Consider the following 22,270-nt stretch of genomic DNA (forward strand, 5'->3'; position numbering starts at 1 on the left):
TAGACTCGGTACTGACGACGTACAGTAATGGTGTAAAATGTATATTTTTTTTGAGTCTATACTGAAAGCAGCACTTTGTTTTGTCTGATGAACCTGAGAAACAAACCTCAGGAGTAAAACATGCTCCTGCTCATAAAGCTTCCTGCTGTAAGAATTCAAATGAATCAGTATTTGTTTTAATAAATGAACACTGTGGCTGTAAACGTGCTGTAATGTTGTAATTCCTCAAATAGAGGGCAGACAAACGGCTCTTTTCAACATAATCTTCATTTATTGAAAACAATAAAACATACAACACTATATGAAAATAAATACATCCTTTAAATCTGAGGAATCTTGTGTCTTTGCATGAGTTTCTACTGTTGCTGGCTTGATTTGTTTATTGCAATAAAACAATGTAATTTTGTTAAATTTGGCACAAACGGAGACGATTACAGTGACGTGGCAGGACGGCGAGTGGACCATGGAGGAGAAAATAAATACAGATTTCAGGAAGAATTGAAGCAGAATGTATGAAAAACAAAAAAAAAGAAGAAGAGGTGTGTTTGTGTTGAAGGTAGGTACGAGCAGCGAGCCGCTCCCTCTGGATACACAGAGATAAAACAACCCTGTGTCGCTGCTCAGGTCTGATAAAAGTGCAGAAATATGATCATCTGTTTCTTTACAAGCAGACTCTTCAACTGAAACATGTTCACAGAAGGCAGACATGAATGTTTCTGTCACTAACTCAAATACATCACGAAGGCGCTTCAAGATAACCCTACTATTCTTTACTCCAACCATTCAGCTATCACAATGTAAACATTTCAAATGATCATTATTTATTAATCTCAGGCAGCAGGGTTGCCAGGTGCCATGTGGTCACTATCACACTTTAGTTGCTGGATTCAAATCCAGTTTAAAGAATTAGATTGATGCCACTTTCAGGTCTGTACAGAAGCTACAAAGCTACAGCCAGCAGCTGGTTAGCTTAGCTTAGCATAAAGACTGGAAACAAGGGGGAAAGCTAGCCTAGCTCTGCCTGAAGGAAACAAAATACTAGCGTTAGCAACATTTACAATGTATTTCTGCACTGATTAAACAAACAGGATACAACGTGAGTGAGTGAGTGAGCTTTGGAAGGAGCCAAGATGTTTCCAGTCTAAATGCTAAGCTAAACTAGCATCTTGAGACTGATATCAATCACATCTAATTCTAGGCAAGAACGCCTAAAAGCTTAATTCCCGAAATGTCCAACTATTCCTTTAAAAACGTGCATTTTTATGTTATTCCATGTTACCCTTTTATTAACCATTAATCTGCCACAGGTCAATAAATTAAATATGTATTCAGCAGGTGATCGTTTGCAGTATTTCAGTAGGATTCTGGATGTGCAGAGCCGGTTGACATTATTTTGAAATTGACCCAATTAAAGTGAATAAAACTCAAGTTAATTTTGTATAAATTCATACATTCGATGCACTTTTTGTTTGTGGAATAGTGTCCATCGGTGTGAACACGAGGTCGTCATGGTAACAGCGGTCATAGTCAGTAAGTCATTGTGCGTTGAGTTTGAAGATTACGCCCGATAACAGGTGTGATATGTAAATATATTGAGGAAAAACACATCAGTGCAAAAATGTTGTAAGCAAAAGTTAAAGCTAGTCTTTAATGAGGAAACCTGCACCGACGAGCTGAAGCAGCTCGGATCTGTGGGCGGAGCGACGAGTCCACCAGCTGTCACAGCTTTCCTGAGAAAGCCTCCAGATCGAAGGCGGAGTCCAGTAAACGCTGCAGCTCCGTCAGGTGAGTCTGTTTGTTCCCAGTGGCCGGAGCTGCTGCAGGCCCGCGACCAGCGTACCTACAAACACACACAGCCATGAGCGCACACGCTTAAACTCACAGCACAGATACTCAGTGAAATCATTTTTCTGGTGGTATCAAACTCACCAGACGGGGCGGGTACGGTTCGTGGTGGTGCGGATGCGAGGCCTGACGTAGTCGTAGTAGCCCTGGTTCTTGTGCTCCTCCTGACACCACACAAGATCAGCGTTTGGAAAACGATCCGATTCTGCTTTCACCAGGTCGAACGGGAACGGTGAGAGCTGAGAGAAAAAGACATCTGACGTCAAGAGTGTTGTGAAGTTTTTGAGTGATTTATATTTATATTTCACAGCGTTATCAGGGTTGTATGTAACGAGGGTACCGAGGCACCAACTCCACCTCCAAAACACACTTTCCCACACACACTTTGACGACACTGCATCGACACCCTGCCGTTACCTGTTCGATGCGGACAACCGCCACTGAGTCGTCCATCCCTCTGTTCTTGCGCTCTCGGGTCAGTTCGTAGTAGATCTTGCCGGTGCAGAAAATGATTCTCTTCACCTTTTCTGGGCTGGCAGCTGCAGGCCCGTCGTCTGGGATTATACGCTTGAAGTGCGTCCCTGCAGGATGACAAACACAAACTCTCAATAACACAGAGAGAGACTACTGTATTTTTCAGATGAGAAGAGGTCTGTGTCAGTGCTCACCTGGCAGCATGTCATCAAAGCTGGACTTGGCCTCAGGGTGTCGCAACAGTGACTTTGGAGTAAACACTATCAGCTGGAGGCAAAGAGATAAAGAGAGAGCACAGCAGAGGTTCAGTGACCTGAACCACCTTATCTTGTGTGTTGAGTCACCTTCTCTGCCCCCCGTCACGTTGTGGCACTTACAGGCTTCCTGAAGGGCTGCAGGATCTGCCGGCGGAGGACGTGGAAGTAGTTTGCAGGATTGGAGCAGTTGACAACGATCCAGTTACAGTCGTACAGCTGACGCACTGCAAAGTCCTCTGACAGTTTCTGACAAGACATGACGAGATGAACATGAGCAAAACGCAAAAAAAAATAATGCATTTGTATTCCTTTATGAATGTTTCTGACACAAACTCACAGGGAAAACATCCGGGTCATCGTTGCACATCTGTAGAAACCTCTCAGGTCGGGCAGACGAGTGCTCTGGACCCTGAGAGGAGGAGGAAAAAGGAAAAACTTCCTTTAACATACGTCATTACAGCATCATGACGCTATAATCAGATAATCAGAGATAAATCCAGAATGTGGCAGATCAGGTTTCTCAGTTCCTACCATCCCCTCCATGCCGTGAGGAAGCAGCAGCACGATGCCGTTCTGTCGGACCCACTTGGCCTGACCCGAGCTGATGAACTGGTCGATGATGCACTGAGCGGTGTTATGGAAATCTCCGAACTGGGCCTCCCACAGAACCAGCGCGTTGGGACTGGCCATGGCGAAGCCTAATTCAAAACCTGCAGACGGGTGAGGATGAGAGCAGAGCAGGTTCAGTGATAAGTGACGTCAGAGAACATTTTGAAGAGACTCTTGCGTGTTTCAGACGTCACCTAGCACTCCGTATTCAGACAGAGAGCTGTTGCAGACGGTGTAAGGAGCCTGATTGGGGGAGATGTGGTTCATCGGGATGCAGATCCTCTTATCGACGTTCTGGTCGTGAAGAACATGGTGTCGATGGCTGTGAAGCAAACAGACAAAAAAAACCTGAAATCTCCTGCACACTCCAGTCAAGCTGCTGTTGAGTTACAACACGTTAAAGATCCCCTGACACGCTGCCTGCAGACATGCCTGTCGCCGGCGGGGAGGCATTAATAAAATACAAAAAACTGTGGAAGAAAAAACAGTTAGAGAAACTGAATTTTCCTGTTTGTGTACCTGAAGGTGCCTCTCTCTGCATCCTGTCCACTGAGGCGTACATGGATCCCGTCTTTTAGCAGAGAACCGAAGGCCATATATTCCCCCAGAGCCCAGTCGCACACTCGCTGACTCACCATGTTTCCTCGGCCCTTCAGGATCCGACTCAAACCTAGAACATGGACACGGAGCAGAAACACAGATCGCGTTTACATGCACATCTTAGTCAAATTACAGCCGTAATTCGACTATGTTAATCAATCAGACAACTGCAATTGTCCGAGTATACATGCCGGTGAGAAAATCGGATTATTGGCCGGAGCATGTCATACCCCGGTACGATAGGTGGCGCTGTACCCATTTCAACTCGTGGTAACAGAAACACCTCCGGCCGACCTCTTTACGTCACCAGCTGCCTCGGCATTTGAGAAAGATGGCGTACGAAGGGCGAGACAAAGCTACATCTTTTTTTTTTTTTTTTTTGGCATAGACACCTTTATTAAGCAGTAGACAGATAGGAAATATGGGAGGGAGAGGGGGATGTGACATGCAGCAAAGGACCTCCGGCCGGAATCGAACCGGGGTCGGCTACGTTTATGGCATGCGCTCTAACCACTCGACCACCTGCGCGCCAAGCTACATCTTTGTACATTTCATATATGGTGTACATGATAATTAAACAAACTAGATGCACAATGGCGCTCTTTATTTTAGTGATTTCGGAGGAAAGCCGCCGCCGCTGCCGTCCTTCTACTTCTGGCTCATGGCCCCGGGAGAGAAATCTCGCGCCTGCGCAGAACGCAAAATCCGATCCGCTGGAACCTATACATGCAGGAGTAATGCAACTATCAATCAAATAATCTGGGTGCTTTAATTCGACTATGAGAAATCTGATCCGGTCCAATTTTAGTCAGACTAAGGTGTATACATGCATCTTAAAAATCCGATCATAGTCGGACTAACCCAATAATTCGGTTGAGTTCTTGAGTGTCATGTAAACGCACTGACAGATTAGAAAGAGACTAACAGCATGTTGAGAGGACAATAGTTCAAACAGCGGGGGAGGGGACTGCTGTACCTCCGTGTATCGTGAAGTCCTCCAGTGGGACGGACGCTGCGATGTTTCCAATATGTCCGAGCTCTTCCTCGCTGATTCCAGTGGAGGGGCAGCTCAGAGATTTGGGCTGTCCTTCCAGAGTGAAAAAACCTGCAGACACACACATAAACATCAATTCTGCGAATGCACGAAATCTCCCAACTTTGTACAGTAATGAACATATATGATCCTCCCACCAGGCCATGGGGAGTCCAGCCAGTGCTTGATGTGAAGGATCTTCTCATCTTTGGAGCGAGTGTGAGCTTCTTCACAGATTTTGTCGTACTGAGCGATCTCCTCCTGAAAGAGATGGATGTGAGTTTGATTTCTAAGTTAATAATTAACAAGAAAAGGCTACATGCTAACAGCTGTGTGAGGCTGGGAGTAGGCTCTTATCTGCTAACTGTCAGTAAGCCATGTGTCCCCATGTGGGACCTCATTCATCATTCTCAATATTACAGGATTCGAGTGCTTCAAAATGCTTTCTCTTCAGCGTACAATAGTGAATTCACTTCCACTTGAAATGTGATGCTCCACACAGTAACTGCAAAAAGATTGCAGGAATGTGTAAAGTACATCTCTGAGGCTGAAAGTCATAAATTATTCTGTCTTGTTAATGCTGAAGAGAACATGAGTGTTTTCCACTGACTGAAAAGAGAGTAGCTTTTCCAGTTTTCACCTAACTCTTTCAAAATCACTTTTCTTTTGTTGTTTATCTTTGTGTCTTTTCATATTTTTACAAATGTTCTTTTTACATATATTACAGCATCTACAACTTCACCTCATACTCATGTGGTGTGATGACTCCCTCGGCGATGACTTTCTCAGCAAACTTCTGCAGGACGCCTTTCTGCTTCTTGATCTGCTTGTACATCAGCGGCTGCGTGAACATCGGCTCGTCCATCTCGTTGTGGCCGTTACGCCTGTAACACACCTGAACGTGAAGAGGAAAGAGGTGAGACATGAGAGAGTTTCCTGGTTGACACAGTTAAGGGAAGAGCCACAGATGCAATAGTTTCGAATTGCTGTATCTATTTCTACTTTATGTTTAGATGTCCCAGAAAGGTCTGGCTGAACTTGCACATATCTCTTCATACCTCACATATTGATTTGATTCCCATTCAGAGAGCTACGATGTGCATATAAGACGATCGAGCTCTTGATTGCTGTACACAAGTAATTTATCTCTTGCTGCTACTGTCTACTTATCTTATATCTTCTGTTGTCTTTGCTCATGCTTCACCAAAACTCAAGAAGTTGTCTACGTCTGCTACGTTTCACCATCGCACGTATGTCGAGTATTGGTGTTTTAAATTTCTGAGTTTTCTTCACCGAGACATAACCTTTCACAAGAGAATGCCTATGCATCTCAGATTAGATTTTTTTCCCCCCTGACTTCAAGAGTGACTTTTCAGGAGGAGGAATCAACACATTTGCCTTCAGACTCAACACACTGTTGTACAAACTCTCTCTTCTCAAACATTACCCAGCCCTCTTTTTTTAAACTGCCAGACAGGGTTTTCTTCTCTTGTGTTTCCCATAAATGTTCCCTCTCTCCACCGACGCACTGTCTCTCTAAATGTGGACGTTTTTTGGGCAACTGAGAGAAATTAGTTGCTCGACTTCCTCGACCTGTCCGGCAGCTCTCTTCAATTTCTAGGAACGCTGGAGCTGTTGCAATAAATGTCAGCAGATGATAAAAATGTCCTGATAATCCACGACTTTACTCTTTAAAGAACTACTTTATTCATCCTGCCTGGGATCCACCTTAAACATTCCCAAACTATCATTTCAGCAGAGGCAACACTCTGAATATTACCTATGTAGTTAAAGGCTTACAGAGAACACCTCCTGTGTACTTACCAGGTCTATGACCACATCTTTATGGAAAGTGTTCCTCCACTCGGCGGCGACCTTACAGACGTACATCACAGCCTCTGGGTCATCTGCGTTCACGTGAAAGATGGGAGCGTTGACGACACGTGCGACATCAGTAGGGTAAGGAGACGATCGAGCCATCCTGGGATCTGTGGTGAAACCAATCTGTGTGGTGGAGAACATATATTAATAAAAACAAAATAAAGTGATGAAGGGGTGAAGTGAGGGTCTTGGATTGCTTGGGTTAAGTTAGAAATAAGTAAGTTAGGGCTGTAACGATACACGTATCGAAGCTCATATCGCGACACTCAGATCCACGAACCTGTCTCGCGCTGTGAGAAGGCAGAATCCCGACACAACTTCCAGTCCAGATCAGCCCTTTGTACTGTAAGTAACACCACAGTAACACCGCAGCGGTCGTTCGCCAATTCTCCGCCGTTGTTCGTTCACACAGAGTGAAACACTGCTGTAAAGAGGAACCGCTGCGTAATTTAAACAGAAAGCCGGCGCTGCGGCTCCTAAAGAGACGTGACGGTACACGTCATGATGATAACGTGTGCGTGTTTTCAAGGGGTTTCCCCGGTGTCTCCCCTGTCAATCAAAACCGACAGAGACTGTCTTCCGGGGTAAAGTTCACTGAAGTCTCGGTCCGGAGGGCTGACCGTCGTGGAGATTTTTTTTCATCAGAAACACTCAGTGAGGTAAAGTTTGTTTTTGCCGGTGACAGACGCAGGGCAGAAATGTGATGAGGAGTCAGTAGGACGGGCGGGAGGAAGGACGCTTCTCCACGTACAGCTGCGGTATTCTTAACTTGTTGCCAAAGACAGTTACAGTTACTACGTTACCTTCGTTTGGTTCTGTAACGTTGTTTTGTGGGACATTTCTCTGTATTAAGTTGAGTGAAGGATCTGTGCAGTTAACAGACCGTCGGATAGACACGCCCTCCACAATATTGCACCTCTGATACTATCAGACAAGTATCATATACGTAAGTTATTGAAATGTTACATGAATAAAATGTTTAATTTAGAAAGAAAAAAAAATCGAGGTTTGTATCGAACCGTGGGTCAAAAATCGTGATACAAACCGAATCGTGAGTTTGGTGTATCGTTACAGCCCTAATGTAAGTGCAATACCTGGTAAACCTGGTAAGACAGAGGGCTTATTCCCAACCCAGGTCCAGGTAATAACAATTCAGACACAACTGCGTGCCAACTCTCCTAAAAGTGTGTACCTGGTTGTTGACCACCACATGTATGGTGCCATGTGTGGTGTAGGACGGCAGGTCAGACAGGTGGAACGTCTCGTACACGATGCCCTGTCCTGCGAACGCAGCGTCGCCGTGAATCAGAATAGACATCACCTGTGAAACCATCAAATCATCTTGTTACAGACGTGTTACGAACACGTGTAAATGTTTGTGTCTATAAAAACCTGACTCAGCGTACCCTCTTGCCCTCCGTGTCTCCACAGTAGAACTGCTCAGCTTTGGTCTTTCCCTGCACCACCGGGTCCACTGCTTCCAGGTGGGACGGGTTCGCCACAAGTGACAGCGTGATCAACTTGTCGCTGACTCGGTTCATCCTCTTGTGATACATCCCCAAGTGATATTTCACATCACCAGAGCCCTGAGAGCAGGACGTCAGGAGAGAGTTAAAGAAGCATAATCGCGCAGATATTTCAGTTTCCATGGCAAAGCTACAACAAGGGATAAATTACTTCTCAAACACTAAGGTAATTTAATTTAAAGTCAAAATTCTAAACTTATCAACAGATTCAGTGGCAGTGAGACCATCAGTGCTTTCTGCCTTGAAACCACTGACTGCTACTGAAACATCTTCAAGCAAAATTAGCTCTTTTTCTCAGCAGTTCATCTCCAAACCTCATCTGCAGCCTCGAGTTTAGAGTCGAACTGGCAGAAGATTTGTTCCAACTCCTTCCGGATCACGTTAGCCAGCACATTCAGTCTGCCTCTGATGATGAAGACAGACGCATGGAGGAACATTCAGTTATACAGCAGCTACTTTAGCTTATGTTATGTAATGAACAATGTCTTGACACAGGCTGAAACAACCAATTAAAAAAAAAAAAAAAAACTGAAACAATTGACAAAACTGGCACATGAATGCTTGATAAAAATATCCCTGATAAGAACACAGTGCACAGTATGGAATAAGAGAGATTTGAGCCCTGAACTGGACGCCACATTTTAAAATGTAAAGATGGTGCAGAACTTCCGGCACTGATACTAATGCCGGATGATCGACTGAATCTCTGGCACATTTTGGGCTGCAGCCTGAGAAGTTCCTGTGTTCCGAGCAGACTATTCGTTTGTACGTCTGAATACACGTCAGGAGAGGAGCTTTAAAAAAGTGCCTGCCCAGTTTTGATATGAATGTAATAAGGTAAGAGGTAGTGACACTGTTTACCTGTGAGACATCCCCATGATCACGCTCTCCACTCCGCTCTGACTGGACATGTCGATGATGGTCTTGAGCGCCGGGATGAGCGATTCGCAGCCTTCCAGACCGAATCGTTTCTCTGAAGACCACTTCCTCTGGAGAAACTCCTCAAACCTGTGAACAGGTGGTGGTGCTGCTGCTTCACCTTGTGGCTCAGAATAACCGCCCCCCTTACCCCGAGACTCCCCCTGCAGCAGCTTTGCATGCTTGTGCAGTTAATTACAGGTGTGTTGAGGAATGTGAAGAAACACAGACAGACCTTGTGGATCGAATCATTCTGGCCAGAAGAGTCCTCTTCTCCTCCAGGCTGAACTGCATGACTCCGGGTGTCTCAAACTTTTGTCTGATCCACTGGCACTGCTCCACGTCGTTAATGAACATAAACTCCACGCCGATGTGCTGACAGTAGGCCATCTAGAAGAGAAAGGGAGAGGTCAGGATACCCTAAATAAAGTGTCCAATCTTAGGTATTGATTTTCCTGTTAAACTGCGAAACTGCACTATGTGTTACGCTGACATACACAAGAAATTAAAATGAAAATTACAGATCTGGAACGTATTTAAGACCGGGAACTTTATTTACCATCATCAGCCTTCTCACACTGCCTCACAGCACGTTTTGGAATTAATTTAAAGATAATTTTAACTACTTTCGTGGCTCCTCATGGCCTCTGTCTTATCTATTCCTGGTTTTAAAGTCCTTTGGTTTGTTTACAAAACCTAGCAGGTCCCTCTATCTGTGATCACTTTTCATTTTAGATTTTCCAATTACTTTCTTTTAGGCATTCCTGATGTTCCTCTGTTTTTATGCACATAAACTGTGGAACATCCTGCACTTTAATATTCAAATGGCAAACTCGAAGTTAGACATCTTTTTATTCTGGCTTTGATTTGAGGTAGTCCCACTTTCGCTCCTCTTTAGTCTCTAATTAAAGATTTATTCCATAGCTGTCATTATCTTTATTTTTATGACACCATACAGTAATCAAACATTTTACTTACTGTAATTGTTTACATTACTATCTTATTTACCTCCAGGCGGCGTATAATCTCTCTGAGCGGCAGAGCGCCCTCATTGCCTCCGATGAAAGTGGTGGTGGGAAGCCTGAACACTTTATCCAGGTCGGATTCAGCAAGCCCGTAAAAACCTGTTGTGAAGACAGTGACATGAGGGGAGAAGCCCGCCAAACAAGCACAGACACGTAGAAAAATCAGGTCAGCGTTGTGGTGGGAGATGAGGGGGAAAGACACAGAAACAGAACAAGGAGAGATAACAGAAGGGGTAAAGAAAACACCACTGAATTCAAGATTTCCCAGAATTTGTGATCCCTGCTGCTTTATTTTCATCTTCACTGTTTTAACTCTGAGCAGCTGTCTAATCTGGAAGATTACATTTAGTCTAAAAAGCTACAGTCAGACTTCTGACAGGAATAGAAACAGCATTTTACATCCCCTTTGAGCTTTAATCTGCCATCCTTTTATTCAGAAGCTTTGAGGGAGCCGGGGCTGCAAATAACAATTTCAAGAATTCAATAAATACAATATAATTATACTGTTATCGCATTTTGTGATGCGTTCTTTAAACGTTTCCTGGAGAGAATCATGCAATTTGGAATCACAGAAAATACAAAGATCTGTAATTTCAGTTATTTAGCCAGGGTTTAATTAATTAAACAGTAATTAGTTAATTGCTATGCACTCATAAAAAGACTGAAGATTATGCAAATCAGTTTACTATCACAAAGGAAAAGCAGGAAATTCTCACATCTGAGAAGCCAGTCCTGATGAATGTTTTGCAGTTTTACCACAAAAAACTACTTAATGATTAATCTATAAAACATTAGTCCAGTTCATTTCCTGTTGACTAACTTGTAGGTTGCTATAAATGATGGTAAAAGTTAAGTGACCTCGGCAGCAGATTCTGTTTTTAGTTCAGAATAATTTGCACATATTTGAATAAATCTAAATGAGGACATTTCATGATACAAACTACTTTTTATCTTTTTAAAGTTTAAATAGTTGATTTTTGAGTCTAATTCCCAACTTGTCAAATAATGACGTTTTTCGATGTAGGACGAGTCGGCCGCCAATTTAATTTTCTTACAAATAACACCCTTAAACTAATAGATCAGCGCTAATTTAGTACATTTTCAGACTTTCTTCGGCTTTGTGAGATCGTAAACAAACTCTGACTGAACTTTGCTCACACCAGGAATTCTTGAATTGAGCCAATCTCTCTTTACGATAAACTTCACCGTATGTTAGACACAATGTGAAGCAGCTGATGTGCTTAAGCTGAAAGCAAACTACACAGAACAAACAGGACAGAACTGATAAGTGAGACGGGTTAGCGAAACTGAATGTAAATTCTGAGGAGGAGCAGTATGAGACATCATAGGGCGGCTTGTGTTTATCTAAAGCATGTGATGTTCTGGTTGCACCGAACAGAGATAAGACGGTATGGAACAGGGGAGGGCGGTGGGTCGCATCTACGACTGTGTTTTACGTCTGTCAGCAAATTAGAACAGGGTGCTCTGCTGAGGACATCGCGTTTTAAATCCAATATGCCAGAGTCAGCTCTCTGCGTTACATAAGGGATCTTTAGACTTTCCTCCCCCCTCTGTAAACCGCCGTGCACGTACAAGAAAACAGCACAGAACTTGTTTACTTTGGTGCTTCAAAGTAGATGCAGAATGATCCTCCAACGCAGTAATCAAGTAGTGTCTGCCTGCAATCTAATCAAAGTAACACTTTAATGAAGCAGGCACAGATAAGCCTGGATTAGGTCTGTTTGACCTGACTGGCTGCTGGGCAAAGGTTAGACACACACACACACACACACACACACACACACACACACACACACACACACAAGTAGCACCACCCAACATACTGAGTTAGCCCTGCAAGAATATGAAAGCCACACAGAGGAGACCAGGACGGCTACACCACTTTCCCTCTTGGTTAAAAAAGCTCATGATAAACCACAGGAAACTGGTTTTATAATGAACCTCACCACCGACACCAACACCACAGAACGAAAGCAGCCTTTTAGAGCTTTTAATATTAATGTGCAGTACACCGCTGGGATGTAGGTCAGAGGTTATTCCCCACAAACAGAGCAAACCTGAAGTTGTGGTCGTACCTCCGGCAGTCAGTTTGCACAGACGTTCTTTATAATGAGATAACTCTGGAGGCATGGAGAGACAAAAACACACACTGTAGGCTAAGTATCACACACAGCTTCTCATTTATCCTTTTGCGGCTGATTTGGACCCCGACACCAACCTATTGTTCAACCTGTGTGAAACCTCAGCGCCGCCGGGACAAAGCAGAACACGGTGAAACCGAACAATAACACTATTAACTATGGAAACATCCTATTACAGCTCATAACAATCACCTGTTATTTAACTCAGAGGCCCAACCTTTTCATTAGGCACAATGACAGTTCGCTGCGAGCATGCACAACACACCGCAGCAAACACACACACTTTCAATTTATTCTAACTTTCTGCAGGACTGTGGCAAAACTGACAAGTTCGTGTTTAGTTACCACAGTAATGACGATGATTAAACATGTTTTCAAACTGATGACAAACTAAAGGCGTAGGTGCAGCACTCATGCAATTTAAGGGACCATTTAAACTGAATGAGTGTAAAATCAATGTGGAGAGCATTAAAACTTAATTACTTTTACCGGATTTAATGGTTGCAGTTCATCCCCAGTGGACTACTTTAGTAAGTTTTGCCTTAAAGCGTTTAGGGTGTTAATTTATCATCTGCTCTCGTGCTTACTCAACACAAATATGGTTATAATTAGGGATGCACACTTTAAGCAATTTCTTTAAGTGATAGTTGGCTGCCTTAATAAGCTATTATCAGTTAATCATAATGACGTATGACATATTTTGTACGTTTTTCCTTTAGAAAAGTGTTTTAACCACTGACATGATGGATGTGCGATGCAAAATCAGAGCTGGCTACATTAAGAAGTAAAATAGTTGAAAGTAAAACTAAATAAGACAAAAGAACAACTGGTTCCAAAATCAAACCCATATTGAGGTTACTTTATTCTGATACATTGATGTATTTGTACTTATTTCTGATTGTCGGTACATACATTTCTATCAGTTAAATTGCTAACTGTGATGAATCGACATCGTCCAAAATTATGTGAAACTACATATTTGTATTATTAAAAAAACTAAATTTTTCAAAGACCCCCTAACTCCCCACCACACGTTTACACTGAGTCCTGAAACTGGTGTATTAACAGCCATAAAGCCTGTCATCTTATCTTGTTTCCTCAGAAACTACAACTTGCTATACAGGATACGCTGATAAGAAGAAAAGGATACATATGCAAGACAAAGCATGCAATTAGGATATTAATAAATAATAAACAAGTCAAATATATTCAGAAATAAATGACAATAACAGTCCACAGCCCTGCTTGCTGCTCTGCGGCCTGTTCAGACCTGGTACTAACATCCATCCTGAGTTCTTTTAGTGAGCGGACGGCTCGAAGTTCTGGTATTAACCTCGCTCCATATCAAAATAAACAAGTACATTACTGCAACAGATTATAGCTTCAGATCTCTGATGCGTCCTCAATGCGTTTCAGGAGTGTTTCAAGCCTGTACTTAAAAGCTGTCTTCATTTGATTGGATCAATCAGGATCTTTGTTGATGCCAGGTCTCATCAGTGCCCGCGAGGTTGTACTTTGATAAAAACACCTTGAGGGTGCGAGCACCAAAAGTGACATCATTGTGCCCCTTCTTTGTTTGTTGTATACCCCCTGGCGCTACAGAGAATACTTCCACGATTCATCAAATTGTCACTGTGCATGTTCGTAGCTCACAACTATCTGTGTGGGTGTATCACATGGACAAAGAACTGAACAAAAACTGAAAGAAAAGAAGAAAAAGACACCTACTTAAAGGTGGGGGATGGGACAAATCTAAGAGATCAAGTGTCTAAGGACAAAAGGGATCCAAAAACATAATGACAGGAAGATGGACAGGCAGGGACAGAGTGGAGAATATTGGAAAAGCAGGTTCATATTTCTCTTACCAACGTTCTGTAAACCAACGGTACACGGGGCGTCGTCAAAGTCTACACAGCTGATGTTCAGGGGGTCCAACTTTGCTATATGATGACCTCGCACCTACACACAGGGTGACACAGCTCAATGTGTGTGTAACAGGTCAGACAGCTGATTAGCGTCTGTCTGTCCCTGCCAAACTGCTGACCACTTCCTGAAAGATTTCCTAACATACGTCCACATGTTAGCAAGAATCCTAGACACAGATGAAGGTCAAATGTTGTAAAATAAACGCTAAAAAGGAGACACTGTTAGGTTGTACTTAACACAAGTCTGATACCACCGGAAGTGATCAGTAAACAATTAAATAAGGCTGTAAACAAGAGTTGGAAGAGGAACGCAAGAGTAAAAGTAAACTCTGCTGTGAGGCTGCCATGTAGATGCATGAACAGCAATACAGATTAAAGGGTACCTTCACCAATTGTATACAATTAAGTGTGTTTACAGGTCTTACAAAACCTTTTGTGGCTCCAGATGAAGCTACATAATCTGATAAATTGCCTCCAGTGATGTCACTCATCACTCATGCATTGTGGGTAATGTAGGGACTAATGTTGGACTCACTATGGACAGTTTAAAAACAAATGATCAAAATAGATACAGCAGAACCAGATATATCACCTTTTTAATGCACACACTCTTTTTCCTTTTTCAAAACCTTCTGCCTACATTACCCACAATGCAACTTAGCCACTGAGTGATATCACTGGAGGCAGTTTATCAGATTACATGCAGCTTCCTCTGTAGCCACAAAGGTTTTAAAGTACTTTTTCACATACGAAGTAAAACTCCCTAAGATCTATCAACACACATAATGTGTCAAATTGTGCTTTACTGCATTTACATGATAAAAACTAATCGTATATTCATTACATTGGGCCTTAACCTTTTATTGTGATCCACTATAATGTCACCAAACTCAGATTTAAAGCTGTATTAGCTCATGACCTAGCTTTGGACCACTTGGTGAAAGAGGTTTTCTGGCTAGCTAGTTAGCATGCTAACTCGAGCATATCTGCAAAATTATGCACAGAGATTTTTGACATAACATCAAAACCTCTATTTCTTCACATTCTGTTGTTAATTGTACCTTTTGTAAATTTTGTGAAGTAAAATTTGTACCTATCGTACCTTTAATGGATTATTTGGATAATAAATCAAACCAGAATGACATTCTCTCAACATAAACAGGTTGAAAACAGCAGTCAGCACATCTTTATCTTGACAATCTGTCTTCTCCTACCTTTAGACTGCAAAGACAATCTATTGGCTATTGTCTGTTTGTTCTCTCTTATCATTTCAGTGTATGATATCTTGTCTTGATAGCAGAAGTCATCAAGATTGACAAACGTCATCATGAGACACAATCAATGTCACTGTCAGGGACATAGTGTGCTGAAAATATAAATATAAAACCCTTTACTAATGTGGCAGCAAACATTTTTCCGTGTGACAGCTCAGGTGTGCTTGTGGTTTACCTGGTAGGCTCGTATGAGTGATTGTACTGCTAGATGATCCTCCACCAGCTTCTCCACATTGGGCTGAGCCCCCACCAGTGTCTGGAAACTGGCCAGGCCCTGAGAAGTCCCATTGAGGGGTGGAGGGCTCTGATAGGCCGCACCAGGCGGCGCCCCGGCATTAGCGTTGCGGAAAAATATATCCCAGGACTGCAGGAAGAGAATGACATGAGACAAATTAATCATATTAAACAAACAAATATTATTATTATTGTTCACTATATAGGGCTTATTTATAGCTACATCACAATACGATATATAATATCTCTGAGACAAAATCAAATATCACAGTATTTATGAATAAATACCTTGATATCGATACTGTAGGGATGACTATTGGTACATTACTTTGACAAAACATTAAGTCAAACATCCAAAATAAAAACAGGAAATAACTAAACCAAAAACCCAAACCATGATACATTACGACACATTGCCTGCAAGTCAGAGGATCAGAAGCATCACTAGGACGCCTCCTCTATGGGCCATGAAAGTGTGAACAGTGTTTGACCTTGGATCTAAGTTTTTATCCAGAGGAGAGTTATTGGCTTACTGCTGTGAGGAGCTTTAAAGATGACAAGTAAAGGAAGCTCCTTCACATCCGCCTCTGTACTGAAATATCAGCTTTCCGGCTGAGCGGGACATAATGTTTTTACCACAACACCGTTACATTGAAGGACAGTAGAATAACACACCACCATACACCGACTGTAGGTTGTCACAGGAAGTCCTTACACACTGATCACATCCCAACATTCCCTTTTTTCACACACACTGTTTGTTTAAACATTTTTATGATCTACAACGTGAAAGTTTGTGTCCAAGGTTTCTAAGTTAATCCCCCTAATGATGTTTTATCAGCCTTTATTGACTCTAAATCTCAGGTTGTTCAACGTGGCCCGCCAAAGGGTGTAGTTAAAGTTTGAGATAATCTTGGCAGCTTGGCTTTTACTCCGCCTCTTTTAGTAATTTGGAAGATTTGTTTGTAAACGTGGGTCTTAATTATGAGTCTGAATTCAAAAGAGCCATTCAGTGTTGTTTTGACAGCGTAATGGAATTATAAGAATTAGGTCATGTGTGACTTGGGGAGAGTTATTGCTGGTATGGAGTCAGTAATTTCAGTCATCCTCTGGCTGTGCAGAAACCTGATTTGTTTCTTTACAGTTGTGTCTTTGAGCCATGAAGTCTTCTTGTTAAAAGAGTGATGGTATCACTGGGTCAGAGTCATCATGAGCTGTGCAGTATGATCTCTAACCCCTTCCCTTACCCATTTTTCATCCTCTGAAATGTGTAAACAATAGCCTATTATCGCCAAAACTTCTCAGTTGAAAGCCAGAGTTACAAATCCTGGTGAAACATAATAATATTCCTTCAGGATATTATTAATCTGCTGCAGGAGATCACGACAAGAGACTCTGCAAACATGTTTATAATACATTTTCCATCCCAGCCGTCTGCTTTTCACTTCTATCAGCTGTCACAAAGACCACGCTGAAACACCAAAGGATTATTCATTAGCCGTTTCTCTGAAAACTATCCACCACCTTATCAAAATCCAGATCCTGATCAGATCAATACATGCTTTCAGTTAATTAATTATTTACTTTTGTGATGGCAACGTGAGGTTTCCTTCCTGGGATACTGGACAGTTTGAGCAGATAACACTCAGTTACCTTGGTTTGTTTTGTAAACTCCACATGTACAGTCACACTTCTTGGAAACTTGACAACATTACAAGTAGTACAAACAATAATTGAGGATAATCTGGCAGTTGCTGTTCGGACATCTCAGCTGTTCAAATCGCAGGCGGGGAAACTCAGAGTACTCGTACAAATCCTTCCTCATAACCAACTTTTATCTCATGGCTTACTCTAAACCAACTGTTTTGTATTTGTTCTACTGTGACATATTTTATAACACTTTCTGCGAAAACTGTGAGATAAATAGTTTTTATCATTATTATTATAGTACAAGTAGCAGATGTTCCAGTCGTAGAATTTGGGTTTCTAGGAACTACTGTGGTATCAGCAGCAGTTCTTGTTTCAGTATCATTTTCTGTATTAGTGTAAAAGTCCAATAAAAACTGAGTGTCTGCACGAGTCATTAGGTGGAGCCGTTCCTAACTGCTTTCTAGGTGCGGAGATGTGTGATAAAAATCCATATTCCAAAGTTCAGCAAAGCTAATATGAGAGTTCAGCTGTCTGGGTTGGACTAACCTTCAAAGCTTTGTTCTTTTCAGTACAAAGTTCCCTCTTTATTTATATGGACACTGCATCTTATCTGAGACATTTTAGAGGGATAGTCACACACAGAGTTAATTTCGTACACAAAGGTGTGTGGATTATACCGAGTAGCAGGAACATAGATCTCAAAAGCTGGACAAAGTAAACCAAAACTGTCTGCATAGGCAGAAACATGACAGATACGCGAGGAAATACGTATAAGTTACCACGTTTTTTTTGTTGTTATTTTTGTGTGAACTGACCCTTTTAACATTATGTTTGTATTAGACATTTTCTTGTTTAGTCAGATCGAGGAACAGTTTTCACTTTACATCGTCAACCTATTAATAGCCTTAAATGTACTTGGTAGTTTGGCCACTTAGACTCTAATGAGGACTCATAAACCTGTCGTACTACTTTGCAGTTTTTTCTTTTGGGCCTCTCGTGGCTTCAATTGATAGGACAGCATAAGGAATGGCAGGAAACTGGATGAGAGAGAAGGGGGACGACAATTAATTAAGATATCTGCATATCCAACTAACTCAGTCAGTCATTTCAGTGTCACTGAAATCTTAAGAACATTGTTGGAAAAACTCTGAGGACAATCCAGGGGGACTGAAACATCAGTCGATTTTAGAAATGGATTCTTTGACGCTTCGCACTTCTCTCTTGCAAGATTATGTCTCAATGCAGAAAAGTCAATAAGCTTAAATTAACAATCCAGCTGTCGACATTATGATCGCCTATAATTGTTCTATACAACTGAACCAACTGGTTTGTGGAACGTAACAGATGTAGACGTCTTCCTGTTGTTTATGTTCTGAGCGAGGCTACGTCTTCAGACTTGGTGAAGGTGGCTGAGCATAAGAAAAATAATGGAAGTAAATTCATGTTTATTTTAATTATGGATCATTATAAATTGGCTACTTTAAAAGAAGCAGGCAGTCACAGACCAAGACAAATCAATCATGTGTAGAATAGAATTCTGACACACCAAGGTGTATAAATCATCATTCTGTAAACACATTATAAACCTTTGAACCGGAGCAGAATTAAAATCTCAACCTCCAACAAATTTTAAACTACTTTTTTCCCCTTAGCTTTGCTCAACATCTTACAATTCTTTTTTGATGAGTGACAGTCGTTCCAACTGCCTCAACACTTTCCAGTCATTCACCTCTTCTTTGACCGCTTGCTGCCGTAATGCTCAACTATTCAAACATACAAACACACGGTACTGCTATCGTCTGTTTGGACCTTTTACCTACTAAATTTTGGACGGGTTTCTGTTTGAGTGTTGACGTGCACTCATTTTTATTTTTTCAGGCCCCTCGGGAAGAAGGTGAGAGTGCACTGAGAGTAAAGGGGACAACTTCACTGCAAAAGGTTTGAAGTGAAGCCACGCCCCTTTAGGTGGATCATCATGGCTGCTTATTTCGGAAATAACATGGATGACAGTGAATGGCAAGAGACAAATCAATTTTGATTGCCTTTGAATTTTTCCATGATTTACTTATATGATGTTTGTCAATTCAGAAGATCATTTTTCAACTTGAGCAAGTCGCAGTCTGTCATAAAACTATTTAATATTAGTGAAAATATGCAATTATAAAGACTCCACAGCCAACAGTCGGCGTATAAGTGAATTCGTGCTCACCAACACCTATAACCAAAACACTGACGAGCTGGTTTCTCTGCTCACATAACTACAGCTGTCAGTTTGTCCAGACTTGTTGTGATTTTCTACTTTTTAAAACATTCTTCTGTGCCAAAGTGACAGCCAAAGTGACAAATAAATGTTATTTTTTTATCTTTACGACAAACTGTGACTTCCTAATTGACACACATCACATGATCACGTGATGCATGGCACAATTCAAACTGGTCCAAAAATGTATTTGTCTCTCCCCATTGATGACGGTACAGTTTTCTACAGAGAAAAGGCCTCGTGGGCAACACCAGAGGGAACTTCACCTTGTTGCACTGAACCTGTTTTGCATATGTGTATGAGCAAGGACAATTCAAGTTGAGGTGACAAACACATAGAGTACCTTGTGCACATTCCTGGGATTCTCCAGCCATGCATAGTACATCTCCTCCACATAGTTAGAGCTGGTGCCATTAAGAAAGGGTTCAGCAGCCACAGATGTGTTCTGGCGCCTCACAGGCTGAAACGTCCTTAAGCCCCCTTCGATCGCCAACAGTCTGGGCTGTGCGAGGGTCTGGGCTGTCTGTGCAGCCGTTAAAGGCCGAAGCCTTGCCACTGTAGTCCTTAAGCGGTGCATGGCTGCGAATAAGCCACAGCTCCTCTCCCACTTTCCCTTCCTTGAAGAAGAAGAATGCAGTAACACGGTCCTGGACAAAAACCCTCCAGGCTTCTCGGCAGCTGCCCCTCTCGCTCCTCCTGTCTGGTTGAACTGGTGAGGCTGGCTTCCTCTGCACAGTTCCTGCTCCTCTGCTGACTGCACACTGAGTCCTGTTGAGTGAATGAGCAAACATTGTTCATCAGAAACACTCTGCTTCATCAGTGTGTCTTACTTTCAAAACATTGGTTCAATTATGTTATCTGATATTCAGCATTCTGATGCAGCATCCAATCTGCAATGTAGCTAGTAACTTAAGTTATCAAGAAAAAAGGACAACATTTGCTTCCAAAATGTAAAGTGGAAGTATAAAGTAGCAGCAACTGGACATAGTCAAGTAAAGTACAAGTACCTTGAAATTGTACAACAGTATTTGAGTAAATGTACTTAGTTATATTCCATCACTGGCTGTAAATGTATCTGGTCAGTATGCCCAGGTCAAACTATAAACTCAGTACTGTACATCCTAAAAATAACTTGACCACCATTACAGAGCTCATAAACATACACCCTAAACACAACTATACACACAGTTTCACGTGCCTTTTGGTGACTTTAAATCATTTTCCGTTAAGTATAACCTCAATAACAAACACTCCATGTGCATCTTCACCTAAACATTAACATTTCCTTCCCCTTAAACCGAGTTTTAACCGATAAATATAATGTTTTACGGACATGACACTGCTATGTTTCCCTTCAGTGTTGGTCTGAACGTCCCATCAACATAAACACAACGTCAAACAAACGTCAACCGTCCGCGCTCGAGCGCACACAAACTGTTTTTTTAAAAAAACGGGAGCGTCACGTGCAGACTCTGATCAACGTTCGATCAGTTAGCTTAAACTTTAGCGAAACTTTATCTGACGTGTCATGTTTTCCCACTTCGTTACCTTTTTCCCCGCAGTCCTCTGTTCGGTTCCTCCCGTGCGGTAATGTGCGGTGAACGACGAGCAGACTCAGCACCGTCCGGAGCTTGAGCGCGAGCTTGATGCGGTGTATGCGTGTGTGTGTGTGTGTGAACTGCGGCGGGAGGGCTGGTGGTGTCGCGCGCTCGGGTACTGTCTAATCACTCCGGTGCTGATCTGCGTGACGCCGGGTGGTGACGTCAGCGCAGAGAACAGCGCGGTTGCATCAGAAAAAAAATGAAAGTAAGAAGTGAAACTGTGCATTTAAAAAAACGTTTTTTTTAAAGTTACTTTATTTTAACCACTCACTTTTAATTAATAACCAGTTAATTAACTGTTTATGACGCATTAATGGGGTTTTTAATAAAAAAACAACAACAACAGTGTTGAATAAGTCCATAAAAGTAAAGATACTGTGTTAAAATATGACTTTGGCAGACGTTAAAGTCAATACTTAAGTAAGTCTAATAGGATCTGATATTTCTTATTTTTTTTATTTCACATTCATTAAAAAAAAGTGTTTCTTTTTCTTAATTTTCCATCTTTTAAATCACAAAGTACTTGAGACGTAGCTTGAGGCAAATTCATGAGATACGCAGTTACATTTAATCCAGTGTAGAGTTCAAACATGACCTTATTGTGTCCCATAATCCCTCTAATCCTGGATCAAGGTGGGGAAAGTATCTGATATTAAATGTGCTTTAAAGGTGCACGCTGTAATTTTAGATCAGAAATGTTCACCTGAAGAGAAAAATCTTATAACTGATTGTTTTTCATGCTTAAACAAAGTAAATAAACAAACTGTCTTTGTTTTCACGACTGAGTGACTGAATAGACAAACTGACATTAAAGGACAACACAATTTCATGCTGTTGCACTTTGTTTATATGTGGCGGACCCTGCCACCTTTCTAGCTTCAAACAGTGTTCTGGGACCTTATTTTCCTCTGAGAACAGCTTGTTTATTCACTTATGGGAAAAAAATAAACATTTTCTGAGTTTGTATTATGACCTAGTATTGGTTCTTTATATCAC

General features: G+C 41.9%; 1 protein-coding gene across 4 annotated transcripts; it reads right to left on the reverse strand.

The window, feature by feature from the left end:
• Nucleotides 1-249: 249 nt before the first annotated feature.
• On the reverse strand, nucleotides 250-21,377 carry LOC115592730 (2-oxoglutarate dehydrogenase, mitochondrial). Of its 4 annotated transcripts, none has more exons than XM_030435792.1 (24): nucleotides 21,222-21,377; nucleotides 20,017-20,441; nucleotides 15,705-15,893; nucleotides 14,196-14,289; nucleotides 12,265-12,309; nucleotides 10,152-10,267; nucleotides 9,379-9,533; nucleotides 9,087-9,233; nucleotides 8,540-8,630; nucleotides 8,106-8,285; nucleotides 7,892-8,020; nucleotides 6,643-6,822; nucleotides 5,561-5,713; nucleotides 4,977-5,079; nucleotides 4,762-4,890; nucleotides 3,705-3,855; nucleotides 3,380-3,507; nucleotides 3,108-3,286; nucleotides 2,914-2,985; nucleotides 2,697-2,822; nucleotides 2,514-2,586; nucleotides 2,263-2,426; nucleotides 1,930-2,084; nucleotides 250-1,840 (listed from the first exon to the last, which is right to left on the reverse strand). In XM_030435792.1, exons 2-24 carry the CDS (start codon nucleotides 20,248-20,250, stop codon nucleotides 1,720-1,722), a joined length of 3,114 nt encoding a protein of 1,037 aa, XP_030291652.1. In that variant the 5' UTR covers nucleotides 20,251-20,441; nucleotides 21,222-21,377; the 3' UTR covers nucleotides 250-1,719. The 4 variants fall into 4 exon arrangements, with proteins under 4 accessions (XP_030291652.1, XP_030291650.1, XP_030291653.1 ...); XM_030435790.1 differs by having other exon boundaries at nucleotides 12,247-12,309; XM_030435793.1 differs by lacking the exon at nucleotides 12,265-12,309.
• Nucleotides 21,378-22,270: the final 893 nt, after the last annotated feature.

This window comes from Sparus aurata, chromosome 12, assembly GCF_900880675.1.
Source record: "Sparus aurata chromosome 12, fSpaAur1.1, whole genome shotgun sequence".
NCBI classification, from domain to species: domain Eukaryota; kingdom Metazoa; phylum Chordata; class Actinopteri; order Spariformes; family Sparidae; genus Sparus; species Sparus aurata.